At 37.0% G+C, this 14,963-nt stretch overlaps 1 protein-coding gene across 3 annotated transcripts; it reads right to left on the bottom strand.

Moving 5' to 3' along the window:
- Window positions 1-345: 345 nt before the first annotated feature.
- LOC126683070 (uncharacterized) lies at window positions 346-3,232 on the bottom strand. 3 transcript variants are annotated; one of them, XM_050378897.2, is made up of 4 exons: window positions 3,037-3,232; window positions 2,195-2,342; window positions 1,660-1,956; window positions 346-1,183 (listed from the first exon to the last, which is right to left on the bottom strand). In XM_050378897.2, exons 2-4 carry the CDS (start codon window positions 2,333-2,335, stop codon window positions 545-547), a joined length of 1,077 nt encoding a protein of 358 aa, XP_050234854.1. In that variant the 5' UTR covers window positions 2,336-2,342; window positions 3,037-3,232; the 3' UTR covers window positions 346-544. The 3 variants fall into 3 exon arrangements, with proteins under 3 accessions (XP_050234854.1, XP_050234853.1, XP_050234855.1); XM_050378896.2 differs by having other exon boundaries at window positions 2,195-2,345; XM_050378898.2 differs by lacking the exon at window positions 3,037-3,232 and adding an exon at window positions 2,920-2,940 and having other exon boundaries at window positions 2,195-2,345.
- Window positions 3,233-14,963: the final 11,731 nt, after the last annotated feature.

Raw genomic sequence — 14,963 nt, forward strand, 5'->3', positions numbered from 1 at the left:
AAACCTTAGAGAATCAATTGATATTTAGCAATCCATTCGTAAATTAAATCTAATTTTAGGGACAGTTTGCAACAAAGATTAAAATTAAAAATGATTTTGCTGCTTGTAAAATTCTCGAGATCAAGCAAGAATATTAAGCAATGTCCATCTCATTTGAAAAATGAATATATCAACTTTTACAACCAAAATTACTTGATTCCCATATCAGGGCAGTACAATTTTTAAGAAAATTATATAATATAATATAATTGATTTTTTAAAATTTAAAAACAAACCGAAATAATTTTATTACAAAAATTAGTATAAATATACTGAACTGACCGTTTTCAGTTCCCTAATTCAAACTTTTGAAACACTGCAAAAGTATGAACATTTTATTTGAAGAATGCAATGCATTTTGCATGGTTACAGAGTATGATGATAATTAATACAACCTATAACTCATTACATAAAAGTGTCCTTACCATAACTGTTGCCAATACTGAAATACAAATCTTTGCCATCATGCTTAAAATACTTGATGCAGCAGCTGTAGCATGAAATATCAGCAACAGACGTCCGTGGGTCCAGAAGCAGCATTGATATAGAGAGGATCCGATTTCTTTCCCTCGGTACCACAGTGCACACCTCCATGACTATCGAACTGGGTCGCACTATATCCTGAAACTGCCGCTGCAATTGCTGTCTGTGCTGCTACCTTATTTCTATCAGCTACTGCTTTCAGGCGGTGCCTCTCAGCCCTAGAACCAATCATCTGACCCAGGATGGAAGCTCCAATAGTCAGCGCCATAGCAGTTTTCGGCATCAAAACCGATTTCCGAAGCATAGCTATGAAGGGCACAGCTGCATGGACTGCTGCAAACCATGATACAGAAAATTTCTTAGTATGTTCCCTCCAGACACCCAACGGTACATTTACTGCCATGCCCAGGAGAGCAATCGCAAGCATCTTTTCTGGCAGTGGCTGAGGTCGCAAGTTTTTAACCAGGGCAGTCCGGGCAAGAGCCGCCCTTGCAGCAACTATAGCAGGTGGACATCTAAACTTCATACCAGATGGTGGCTGAAGAGCTGATGCCACAAGTGGCAGCACGCCACTCACAGCTCTATAAGACTTTGCAATCGGGCAATTGCCAGTTTCTAACCACTCATTTCCCAGAGCCTCGTGCTTCGAAGTGTTTCCTTTCTGGATGATCATAGAGAAAGTAATACTTAATTAATTATTCAATTGCGGAACAATCTTTTGAAGAAAAAAATGTGAGCAGTACGAATTTATAGTCTCTATGAGCAGTTAATCTTTCAGTTATGGACTTATAGCTAATGGAGCATAATACTGAACATGACATCCTCTCAATAATTGGGATCTTCTACCGAATCAAACAATTCATAATAATATAAAAGCAAAATTTCCACTCAGTTACAGACTACGTGGCACAGAAACATCTCGAATTCTACGTTTTGGAGTTCCATTTTTCTTTCCAAATACTCTTTTAAAACGGGAAAACTCTATATATATAACCTTTTCTTGTAAAAAATGTTGTTTCAATGTTTTCTCTTTCGGCATTTCCCATTTCAACAATTTCATTTCTGTGCTACATGGGTTACAAATGCAAACTTATGCAGCAGTAAGGTAACATAAATGCAAAAGGTTGTTACATGTACCTGAGATGATTGTTCACCCTTGTTGGTTGATTCAGATTTCTTCTTCTGATTCTTCCACTTATCATTGAAGGAACCAAAACTAAATGGTCCACCTGGACCAAACGCAGACAGGCTAATAGTGGCAGCTCTTCCTGCTAATGGGTTGAATTGGGGAGTAAAGTCAGGTTCAGAAACATCACTGTGAAAATTAGAGCTGTTCGATAAAGGAACAACCCCGTCTTTCCCGTGAAACAGCTTAAATGCCATATCGAAATTCGAACCATCTTCAAATATTGGACCTTTGGCAGCTCCCCTCACCTGGAGAAAACAATAGAGCACATCAATCAACTCAAATGGCATAAGCCAAAAGTTCCGTTAATAACAAGAATTTTCTATTGCGCAAGAATTAGGAAACTACAACATAATGTAACTGCAACAAGGCAACAATTGGCTACACTCAGAATTTATATGCAAGACTTATTTCAAAGACTACGAAATCTGAACAATCAAGCAAGCTATCCAAATGGTAATGATAAAGAAGGAAGGAACAACTTACGGCACTGGAGAAATTAAGCAAAGAGAATGACAGGTTTGTTGGCTTGTTGATGTTCCTCAAAAAAGGGCATTTCTGAATGGTCTTCTCATCAAATTGGCAATCAGATGTGTCCTCATTTATTCCTCTAAAGAAAAAATCCATTGCCCGTCTTCTATAACATACAAAAAGAAGAAAAATTAACCATATTGAGAAATTTATTAAATAAAACCTTGCGCCTCAGGCTTTTTGACCCTTGTCGCCTCGGGTCGCCTTTCGCATTTAATAACTATGATTTTAGCTAATTGTTGCAGCAAAATGCAAATTGAAATCACAGGAGGTTAGCAATAACATGATCACCAACAACTAAGCTACATAATATCATCGAAAAAACAACGAAAACGTCATGCAAGCTGCATAAACAGAACCGACCAACTTACGAATTAATCCATCCAACTCTCCATTTTCAATCACAGAACAATGCAAAATGCAATTTGAAATCACAGGAGGTTAGCAAAAACATTATCACCAACAATTAAGCTACACAATAACATCGAAAACAATGAAAATCGTCATGTAAGCTACATAAACAGAACCGACCAACTTACGAATTAATCCATCCAACTCTCCATTTTCAATCACAGAATTAATACATTTGCATAATAAATAATAACCCAAATCAAATAATTCCATGTAAATCAGAAATTTATTATCAAACGGAGGGAATAGAACAGATAAAAAAAACATACAAAGCTAAAAATCATCCAGAAATAGAATTGAAAATGAAGATCAAATTATTTCCAAAGTGAGTGAAAATCAAAATGAAAGAACAGCAATAAATATATATGGAGAAGAGGGAAAATTACCACCAAAAAAAATTCAGATGCTGCTGAACAAGTGGAAAAAAAGGAGACGTGTGGTGAACACAGACAAACTTTTTGGAGATTTTTGGAATTAGAAGGAAAAAAGATAACCAGTTTCTTTTAAGCTATGGTTCACTGTTAATGGTCCCACTTGAATCGGCCTCAAAATTGCTGCTCTGTCTACACTTTACATATGCTGCAATTTCATCCGTAATTTATATTGACAAAAAGGAGAAATTCTCAGGTAGATTGTAGGGGTGAGCAAAGTTTTGAAAAAACCGACCAAACCGACCGAACCGGTGAATTTCGGTTGGTTTGGTTCGGTGATAAATTTTCATTCGGTCGGTTCGGTTAAAAAAATATAAATTTTCGGTTATCGGTTAACGGTTAACGGTTCGGTTAACAATTTAAAATTTACACTTTAACCGAACCGACCGAAAACTTAAAATTTAAAATGCTTATTATGAAAAGTAGATTGATATTTTTTTTAATTTAATTCTTGCAATGGTATATTGTTTGGGTTTGTGAGAAAATGCTTGATTTCTTTCTAATTTTCATAAGATTCAATTATTTGAATTTGTGAAAAAAATTAATTGATTTTTAAAGCATATGTAATCGAAAAAGCCCATAAAAGCCCATAAATAGCCCATTTAACCGAACTGACCGAACCGACCGAAAAATATTCGGTCGAAACAGATTCGGTTAATGTTCTTTGTTCGGTCGGTTCGGTCAAAAATATTACAACATTCGGTTTGGTCGGTTTGGCCATTTTTGGATCGGTTTTGACCGAACCGACCGAATGCTCACCCCTAGTAGACTCAGTCCACCACGTACTAAACCTATTATATTATGACACGTCATTAAAATAATGGCATTATCATAATATTGCTATTTAAAAGTGTAAATAAGTAATAAACAAAATTACAATAGTGCCACTGTTTTAATGAAGTGTCATAATGTGATACATTAGTTCACGGATGACGTGGTAGATTTAGTCTACCTAATAATCTCTCAGACAAAAGGCCTCGTTACTTAAAAACCGATCATCTTATAACTTTTTTATTTATACCAGAAAAATTTTCAATCGTATCATATTTTTAATCTTTATGTCTCATTTCTATTCTAATGAATTGAATTGACCTATTTTCTTTTAAAAAAATAATTTAAATTAGTCTTTCATTTATATTTTTCCGAGTAGAAATAATTCTTTTATTTAATTGTTTTTAATATTTTCATCGTTAAAATAATTAAATTGTCAAAAAATTTAATTTTAAGTACAGATGAAACATAAAAATTGAAAATTTTCTTAGATTATGGTATAAATGAAAACAAGTTACAAGATGGGTGGTTTTTAAGTAAAACAAAAGGATTATATTGCGCTAATAATCATCTATGGACCTTGACTTTTAGTCTTCGATTACTAAACCCTTTGATGTTTAAAAACGATCATTAAACCCTCTGATTTTTATGGCGATGCTCGCTAAACTCCCTGAATACGAAAATACTCTTGATGCCGTCTTAAAAAGATAGTGACGCCACCTCATTAAAATACCCTAAAAAATTAAAACACCCAAAATACCACTAAATTTTATTTAAAATTAAAAATTAACCCAACCCAACCCAACTCAATCTAATCCAAACTATCCGGTCAACCCATCCACCACCGATCTAACCACCGTCGGAAATTTCTCCGCCAATTTTATTTTTTTTATGAGTATCAGTTGACAAAAAAAGATGGCGCCAGGGGTATTTTCCTCCTCAGGGGGTTTAGCGAGCGTCTCCATAAAGATCAGGGGGTTTAGTGATCGTTTTTAAACATCAAAGGGTTTAGTGATCGAAGACCCAAAAGTCAGAGTCTGTGAGTAGTATTAGCCGTTATATTGCCCTAACATTTGCGTTCAGGATCATTGATGCCCTTATGGTTTGAAAAAGCGCATATATACCCTAATATTTTTAAATGGATTTATTTAGGCAGCTAACATATTTCGGTAAATGATCATATATGCCTGTGAGCGGAGCGGGTTTCGGGGGCACTCACCTAGCATTATGGCGTAACTTGGTCTAGTTGGTTTTGAAATAATAGAGTCGCCACCTAACTCAGATAGGAAATATCTTTTATATCAACTGGATAACTGCATCCGCTTATAGATAAAATTATCGTGCATCAAACCGAAAGATCGGGTTCGTGGACACTATCAAAATTCTCGTACTTGGCTTATTGACTTTATTGATTTAAAAGACATATTCCAAATAAACATCTCATCAAAGTAAGAATTCCAAATAATCAGCATACTAGCAAATAAAGGACTGGAAATGTAAATAACTGAAAAATAAAGGACTGGAATAAAAGACAAAAATGTAAATATCCATTACATTAAGACACGCATATGACTCGATCTGAACTGAAATGTGGACAAGTAACAAATACTGCTAAACAAACATCTAATCCCGAGGTTTCTAGCATATAATAGACAGAAGTGGATTTTATTTTAATTACATGCATAAAGATTAAACCGGATGTATAAATGAGATTGATTTTAGATTTGGCATCTCGAATTCCTATACAACCACTAATTAAAGTTTCATGAAAATCCTAAGAATTCTATGTGATTTGTTAGTTTTGAACTAAGTAAACGTGATTACCTTAACTAATCCTGTTAATAATGGTGGATATGGACATGCATGGAAAGCAATAAACAATATAAACATCATCCAATTGCAGGTGATATACATATAAGGTTAGAAATAATTTAAAATCTCTTTATAGAGTGTCTAACGGTTATCTGTCGTTTGTCTATCGATACAGCCGGATTCAGGATCCAATCAGAACAAGGAAGTTGTTCCTCTGATGGATACAAATCCACTGGTTCAAGCCGAAGTCAATTCCAGGTCTGAACAAAGCGGGAAAAGGTTCTGGAGGTTGCTTGTCAAGCGATTTGCGGCCTCGAAGTCCATGATGACATGGAAGATCCACTATTACTGACGTATCAGGAGGATTCTAACTAGGATAGGTCCGGGAAATTAAAGAAATAAACCCTACAACTAATTCCAAATCTGTGGGCTCACACGGGGCCTGATTCCGAGCTCAAACGAGCCTGGAAACACAAAAATAATAACTCAATTCTCATCAAAAGATTTGGAAGGGTTTGGAGACGAAGAACGACGGCGCCCGAAGGACTAGCAGCGCCACCAGATGGACTGGCGGCAGCACTATAACAGAGTGGTGGCGGCGCCACAACATAGGTCGTACTGGGTTCGGGATTCGTCCGAAAAACATACAAAAATAGTGAAAATGCAATTAAAGGTCTGTAAGTAGAAAATAATTGAACTAAATGCATGAAAACAGTTAAAATTATGGTATCATGGAAATTTACACATTCATGGCAATTTAACAGCAAGAACAATAAATAACCGCTAAACATGCGTCCTAATTATCAAAATTAAAATAACGTTTATGAATGATAGTAAATATGACATACAAGTGATATGAATGATTTTTGGTCCTCAAAAGTACCGTTATGAGTCCTAGGGTCGTTTTTTGGCGATCCAGATGCAGAATCCAACTTTGGATCGAAGTGCAGTAGTGTTCTTGATTGATTGAAGCGTTTAAGCTTGATTCAGTGGACTAAAATTGATTAGAGATTGATGTTTTACGGCATGTATAGTTCTTCCTAGTTGTGCTTTTTAAATATTTTTGTTCTTTGATTGTATGTATTTTTTGTAGTCAATTTTTCTCCCCTTTTCCTGGGTTTCATAATGTGGTTTATATAGTAGTTTAGGGTTAGGGTTTAGGGTTAGGTATTATGAGTTATAATTAGCTTATAACTCTATTTTTGGTTATTTATTTATTAAATTCGGAATAATTAATGTATGTCCTGAAAAGGGTGGCAATAATACTGTTTCGGTCCCTGAAAGTATCAAAAAGGCCATTAAGGTTTGGTTTTGGTCAATTTAACCCATCAAATCTACAAATTGGACCATAAACTTCTAAGGCATTGTAATTAGTCCAATTTCTTAGACTTCAACCACAATCCATTTAGATTTTATAGGCTATTTGCGGCAAATTATGTTTTAATCCTTCAAGTTTTCTGTTGCGAATCGATCTAGTCCGCTTGGATTCTAACATGCGGATCGCTAGCTCGTCACTCGTACGAGTCTCTCTGGAAATCATCACTGGACGCTTCAGTCCCTTATCACCATTCTACTTGTTCAGAAAACAAGTGTCTACAGTTTGCCCCCTCTTTGATAGGAATTGATTAAATATGTCAATTCTTGTCAAAGTACGAGACTCGTTGTTCGACAAGCGATAATGATATTGTCCACCTTTAAAGGTACTCGCTTGTCGGTCGTTTGGTAATGCCTTAGCATGAGAATTACTGGCGGAGGTGCATGATTCTGATTCCATGCCCCATGTTTCTAGTCTATTCTGCGTCTGTTCGAGAGTAATACTTATCAGTGGCCCTGAAGGTCGTCGGTTGGATCCAAACTGCATGTTGTTTGCCTTATGGAATGAAGTTATACCCTTCAGTTATCTAGAGGATGGTTCAATATCTTGAACCCCTGGCAATACCTGCTGGTATCTCTTAGGTTTGTGGAGGGGACATCATCCCCTCGGCCGTCCAAAGGGCCATCCTATTGCATGGATGCCTGGTAATTATCTTGTCTGGTGTCTCCTAGGTTTGTAGAGAGGACAACATCCCTTGGCCGTCCCAAGGGTCATCTTGTTGCTTGGATTCCTGGATTCCATAATTATTCCACAATTATTAAAAGGACAAATGACTAAAAAAGGCCAAACCTTTCAATTTTATCCAATTTGTCCTGAAACACATAATTTCGTTTTAATTATGTCCAACTATACAATTTTTCTTATGTGGCGCTGATATGTGACATTGCCACATCATCGCCACTTAGGCGCCACATGAGCAAAATTACAAAGTTGGACATTATTGAAACAGAATCATGTGTTTCAGGACAAATTGGGTAAAATTGAAAGGTTTGGACTTTTGTGAAATTTTTATGAAAGGTTTGGCCTTTTTTGGTTATATGGCCTTATTAAAAATGTTAGAAGTTTATTTGAACTGTTACAGACAAGATCAGTGACATCATCTTGACAATAAAATTACACTCTGTCCGAAGTCTTGCATGTAGGGTTAGATCGTTGTTATGCTATTTTCTGTCCCGCATTCTGCAAATACTGGATATCATGGTGTCTTTATACCATTGGCTGTTTGAAGTTGATTTTTTCCTCTAGGAATAACTGTCTGGTCTTTTGAATGGCTGTCTGGATATAAGAGGATCTGATTTGGAGATCTGATAATTTGTCTGGTGTCTGATAATATGAAGTTTGTCTGCTGTATGAGAATATGAAATCTATCTAGTGTTTTGAGAATTTGAAGTCTGTCTAGTGATCTGAGAATCTGAAATCTATCTGGTGTTTGAGAATCTGATATCTGGAGTTTTATCTCTTTCAGGCAAAAATTATATCTCCAGAAAATTTTGTCTTTTGAAGGCTTGGTGTCACAAATACCTTGAAAAGGTGAATTCCTTATTCACTTTCTACTTTTACTTTCTGTTTCTTACTTGTATTCTCTTCCTTGTTTGCTTTGTTTTCTCGCTATTTTGAAAGCATTTTCCATTAATCTTCATCATGCCGCGACAATTGATGTTTAGAGAGCCGTGTTCGGATCTTGACAGACATGTTGTGTAGGATACTTTGTCTCTCGAGATGGGCCAGGATGTCCTTTTTCTCCATTTGGACCGTCATATTTGCACCGGATTTTGGTCCGAGGTAAATTTTTCCCAATTTTCCTCTTGTGTAAATGTTTTAATTGCTTGAACGTTCGAAATACCGCTTGAAATTGTTCGAAAATAAGTCTGGGGTTTGACAAACGGTAGTCCGAGGGGACAACCTGAACTGGCACTGGCTCTAGTTTGATGTGGCGCTGCTGCCATAAAGAACTGGTGATGTCGCCAGCTGGATCAGCGCCATGAACATGGTGCCGATCCTTTTGGACGGTGCGATTTTTCATCGAAAAAATGAACTCAGGACCTACTTTTGGGCTGTTCCTCTACTGGTATTAACGAACTTGGCGTTCTTATAATTTCAGGACAGAGACACATTCCATACGTTAGGTAACTTTCACCAGGCTCGGCTGTGATTCGATTCTTTTCCTCTTCCGATTCAGAGGCAAATAGACGATGCTGGTTTTAGTCGCTTTGCCCATGCCTTGTTTCCTAGAGCTAGAAAGTGCGAGGATCCCTCATTGCATGCTTTGATGGAGAGATAGATGGACACCACCCACACATTTCACTTACCGGTTAGAGAGATGACAATCACTCCTCTAGATTTCTCACTTATCACCGGACTGGAGTTTTGTGGGCAGCATATGCCCTTTGATATCGGTGTTATGAACTTCCTTTGTCGGGATGACTACATCTTTGAGATGTTGGGAGTGTTGTCGGATGCCAAGGGTCGTACCCTACAGTATATTGATTTGTACTCTCACTATTATGGGCTTATCACAAGGAGCGATTATGACGGTTATCAAATTACCCAGGCCTTTCTGGTTTATCTTCTGGGACCACCTTATTTGGCAATTCAGGGTCTACTATGCCCTTTAATGTTCTGCCGGCACTAGAGGACTTGGACGAGGTCCCGACTTATGACTGGGGATTTTATTCCCTTGCCTATCTGTATACTAGTATGGACCAGTTCGTCCGAGGAGGGTCCTTATTTTCAGTACATTCTGTATTTGATGATTTTCTAATTCGATTATGTATTCCCTTTTTAGATTTGTTCCATTCATATTGGCATCTTTTTCAGATACAGCTGTATTCCTCTACCGACTATTCCCTTATTGAGGAATTGGGGTCGTTCTCTTATATTATCTTGAGGTTAGGGATCTGCTTGTAGGAGTCAGCTAGGTGACATAGCCTGGATTGATGTAAACAAGATACGCGAAAGTTTTGTTAGTGTATCAACTATATTTGACACACATATTGACTTGGAGTAATTTTGAAGGTGAAATCGTCATTGAATACCCCTCGGGAGAGGCATCAGCCCGGCTGGCTTCAGGGAGCTATTGACGATCCGGTATGTGCTACTTGATGCATGGCCCCAATTGTAGGGCTTGGTTCTTAGGTGAGCAAGTGCTCCGCTAGTGGATCTGGCCTCATGAGCGTTTAATTCCTAAAGTGTCGCCCTCTTCTATGTTGTGTGGCCAAAATGTACAACCTTTTGGTGTTCTTCGTGATCTGCGGAGCTATAAGGACGATCTAGTGAGATCCCACCTTCTAGGGAGATTTCCTCTGTTACCTTCTAACTTCTCCTTTCTGTTAGGTGCCTACTCCGGGTTGGATTAGGAGAGGACTCATGCTATCCGCGTTCAAATGGCGGTTCATGGATACCCAGGGCGTGCTCCGGTTGATGAGCCCATAGCTGCTAGTTCCTTAGGGCTTGTGCCGGGTTCCGTGTGTCAAATTTTGAAGGGCCATTCCCGTTACTGTAACGCTTATGGGAGTGTACAGAGTTATGACCTTATTGGATATGTAGAGCTTTGTTTCTCGCCTCTGGGTTGTATTCATGTGAGTCTGCTTTATATGCTTACATTTTTGTCTCTTTTGGCAACTATTTGCCCCCTTGCCGAATTGCTTAATTTTGGTTCGTAGGTAGCTATATCCAAGGCTGCTCAGATGGCTGATATGACCTAATTCTGGCGGGAATAATCGTGCGAAGTATCAGCATAGATGAGGGTAAATATGCAACATGCTTATGCTTTAGTCTAATATGTATGCATGTATGCGTGTATGTAACTATAATTTTGACTGCTCTTTAGGCTTTTATAGCTTTATATTGAAGGTCTGGAGGGCCAATTGCGGCGAGCTGGTCTTGAACCCTCTGGTGGCGGAGCTGGTCCTGAGCCATCCAGTGGCGGAGCTGGTCTTGGGTCATCTAGTGGCGGAGCTGGTGACCTTTCAGTGGACAGGCGAGGATTTAGCATTCTGACTGGTCGTGGAGTCCTTGGATATGCCTCTAGTATCATGCAGGCTGAGTACATTGATGTTGTGGATGTAGATCTAGATGAGGACATGCTCTTAGAGAGCGATGGTGGAGATACAGAGTTATTGGTTCAAGATTGGGACTCAGAACGTATAGTTAGGACTCCTTTTGTGCTTGTATGCCTCTTGTATTGTATTCTGGATACTCTATTCTTATTGTTGAAATATGTATGTCTAGATGTAGTGATTACTGCATTCTATAATTGTTTTGCATTTTGGATGCCTTGTCTGTGTTTCTGATTTTGTAAAAATTGGCCAGACTTTCCCTTTTTCGGTGTAATCAGCCTTGTTGCCTCTAGATTCTGATCTGCAGTGGCCTAACACCTGGTTCTTATAGTGGAGGCTTAACGCTTCTGCAACACCCTACATTTTTTAATGTTAATATAGGCCACGTGTAGTGATATTTAGAATCAGGAGTACGTAAATTAAATTCAAGTGTAAATTTATTATCTTGGGGCACTTATAAATTAAATTTACACTTCAATTTAATTTACGTACTCCCGATTAGAAAAATCTTGACACGTGACCTATATTAACACTTAAAAAATGTGGGGGGTTACAGTCCGCAACGATGGACTTTGGACTTTGATCCTTTTAAGAAAAAAACCGCATCAATAAATTTGGATTCAGCTTTATAGGTTGTCGTGGGGGGTTTGGGATGCTCAGGAACTAGCTGAGATTGCTTACAATATTAGAGTTCCATCGTTCTACTTCGGACGACGATTTTGGACATTTTGCAAGAATTCTAGTACATATGTATTTTGGCAAATACTTAATAATACCAAGTTATGCTAGGTTGTGAAGGTAGTGTTTTTGGATATTGATGTTGTTTATGATAATTTTATTTTATTTTAAAACACTTATTGAACTATTGGTCATAATTTTACAGGTTGGCGAATGCTCAAGCCTGAATTATGAAATTCTATTCCCCCCTCATAAAGACTCCCTCGGGAACACTTTTAAAACTAGAAAAAAATGAGAGCTTAAGAAGTCAATAAAAAATAATTCAAAAGATAAAGTGCATTCCCTTTTTTTAGTGTCATTTGTCCAGTTAAGGATTTGGTTGACTTCCTTAAAGAAAAGAAAGCAAAAGTGATTCTCGTAGTAGGTTGAGCCAAAATAACCCGATTCAAGATAAATTCATGAAACTGTAAAATCAGATTTTGATCAAATCACACATCGCAATATATTAGACCTTTTAATTCTTTAAGAGTAGTTGTTGAATTCTTTTTTGATTGATCAATGTGTGATATTCTAATCTAATTGGTTACTTCAAATTACGTAAATCAATAGTTCAAACCACAACAAAAGACTATCTAAATGGATTCTTTTCAGCAGATAAGCGAGGTAGACATTTTCTATGGGATGTAGGCCTTCCAAAACATAACGCATGCGTGCAAAAGTTTTCTCAGGCCGGACGGAGATTGTTATATTTTATTCTTCTTTTTGTATTTTAAAAGATCTTTTCTTATAAGAAATATAAAATTAAATTTTAAAAATGCTAGAATAATGACACTAGAATTTTAAATCTATGCAGAACTTCGAATAATTTTTCTCAAGCCGTTCTCATTCAGAATTTGATGATGTTAGTGAGTATAATAATTACCATTTACAGCAAAATAGTTTCAATGCATCTCATAATTTGACAAATATGAAAGGAGATATTGATATATATTAGAAACCTGTTAAGAAGAAATCGACAAAAAAAAGGGTCAAGACGGTCATTTTTCTATGGTTCGAGTTTAATTGCAGGTTTTTCTTTTGCATCTCCTTGAGTCGTTTTTTCGATTTTGAAGGATCCTTGATTTTCTCGAGTAGCTCAAGTTGCTTGTCGAGACATTTATTTCATCTAGATAGTTTATTGTTTTTGTGCAAAAAAAATTATTATAGCAATATCTTTGATTTTCAGGATATTTGCAATTGATTTTTTTTTTATTTTAATAAAATTTGACTTCAAGAAATTCCAATTTTTCAAATCCAGCTTATACTTGAAAATATATAGCATGGAAATTTTAAAATATAAAATTTCAACATATATCATTCAAGGATTTATAAAGCTACATGTATTTTTTGTTTTGTTTTTTGCTTAATAAAAAGAAGTTTGTAAAGTAGGGAGTTCTCCATAACTATCCAGGAAAAAAATTGTATAAGAAATTATAATTTTCCAGACTAAACAAATTACAATAATACTGGATTAAAAAAGGTTTAAATGCACGAAAAATCACTAACTTTTGCATGTTTTTAGTACTTAATATGAACTTTTAATTTTGACATACAAATACATGAACTTTCAAAATTTTGCAATAATGACACCAACACCGTTTCGGGTGTAAAACGGCACCGTTTTGAATAAAAAAACGCAAACGTGATATATAATTGAAAATTGAAAAATTCATGTTAACTATACTAAAATTAAAAATTCATGTTAAATACAAAAAAAACACGAAAATTGGTGATTTTTGATGCATCAAAGCCATTAACAAATACACCAAAACCCCACAAAAAAACATCCAATAAACACCAAAACAAAAAATAATATATAAAATGTGAACTACTATTTACCGCCCCAAATTACTACCCATCGCCCAACTTTTTACCAAAATACCCCTAAGCCATTTTCAGTTTTTTTTTTTAAAATATTCAATTCTCTCAATTCAATTAAAAACCCAACGAATATCCGAGTGAATTTTCAATAAAAATGTCAAAATCGACTAAAAATAAAAGACGGAACTTCCGGTAAATAATCGGTTTTTATTTATTTAATTTTTTAATTTTTTTAATTTTTTTTTATTTTTTTAAAGATCATCGTCCGGCGATGGCGATGGACCTGTGCACCATCGTCTGGCGATGGCGATGGTGCACTGGGACAATCGTCACTCGGGGACGATTGTCCCAGTTGACCATTGTCCTCGGGGGACGATTGTCCTCGGGGGACAATCGTCCCAGGAAGACGATGGTCCCAGTGGACCATCGCCAGATGATGACGATGGTCCACTGGGACCATCGTCCCTCATGGACAATGGTCCACTGGGACAATCGTCCCTCGGGGACGATTGTCCCTGTGCACCATCGCCATCGCCAGACGATCGTGCACAGGGTCATCGCTATCGCCGGGCGATGGCCCTTTAAAAAAAAATTCTTTTTTATTAAAACAGTTAAAAGCGAAAAAAATTAATTACTGGAGGTTCCCGTCTTTTATTTTCCGTTGATTGCGACATAAATCGGCTCCGGTTATCGTCGGGATTTTAGGTTGACTTTGAGAGATTTTTGAGTTGAGAGGATTTTTGTTTTTTTGTTTTTGAATTGAAATTATGTTAGGGGCATTTCAGTCAAAACTTGGGCGGTGGGTAGTAATTTGGGGCGGCGAATAGTAAACCCCTATAAAATTCCTAATTGCTTGAGAAGTCATGGCTAGGTAACGTGTACATTGCAAACAGTAATGGTAAAAGCACAGAACTTGAATGTAGACAAAAAATAGAAAAGAAAAAGAAGCCAAAGATCTGAATGAAAGCATTATAATTTATAAGACAAAGCAACTTCTTCTAATTCAGGCGAAGTATCTGAGACAGAACTTACCATTGACACCGAAATTAATTAGTTTGTGATTATCAAGAAAACCCAATTTTCGACCTCGTTTAGATCATCTAATGAAGCAGATCCAGAACCAGAGATCCGGAACTAGAGATGGATCCAAGACTTCATCTTCGCATGCCGGCTGTGGCAGCGTGGAGCCCCATGGAGCCACGACTTCAGATGGTTCCGTAATGAGAGGCAGCTCTGTAGGTGGAGGATAAGCCATTGGAAGCGGGACGGAGAGATGATGATTAGTGGGAGCAAGATGGATAGTGTTTTTTCTTTGAACCCGTATTTTT

This window comes from Mercurialis annua, linkage group LG5 (assembly GCF_937616625.2).
Source record: "Mercurialis annua linkage group LG5, ddMerAnnu1.2, whole genome shotgun sequence".
Classification (NCBI taxonomy): Eukaryota; Viridiplantae; Streptophyta; class Magnoliopsida; order Malpighiales; family Euphorbiaceae; genus Mercurialis; species Mercurialis annua.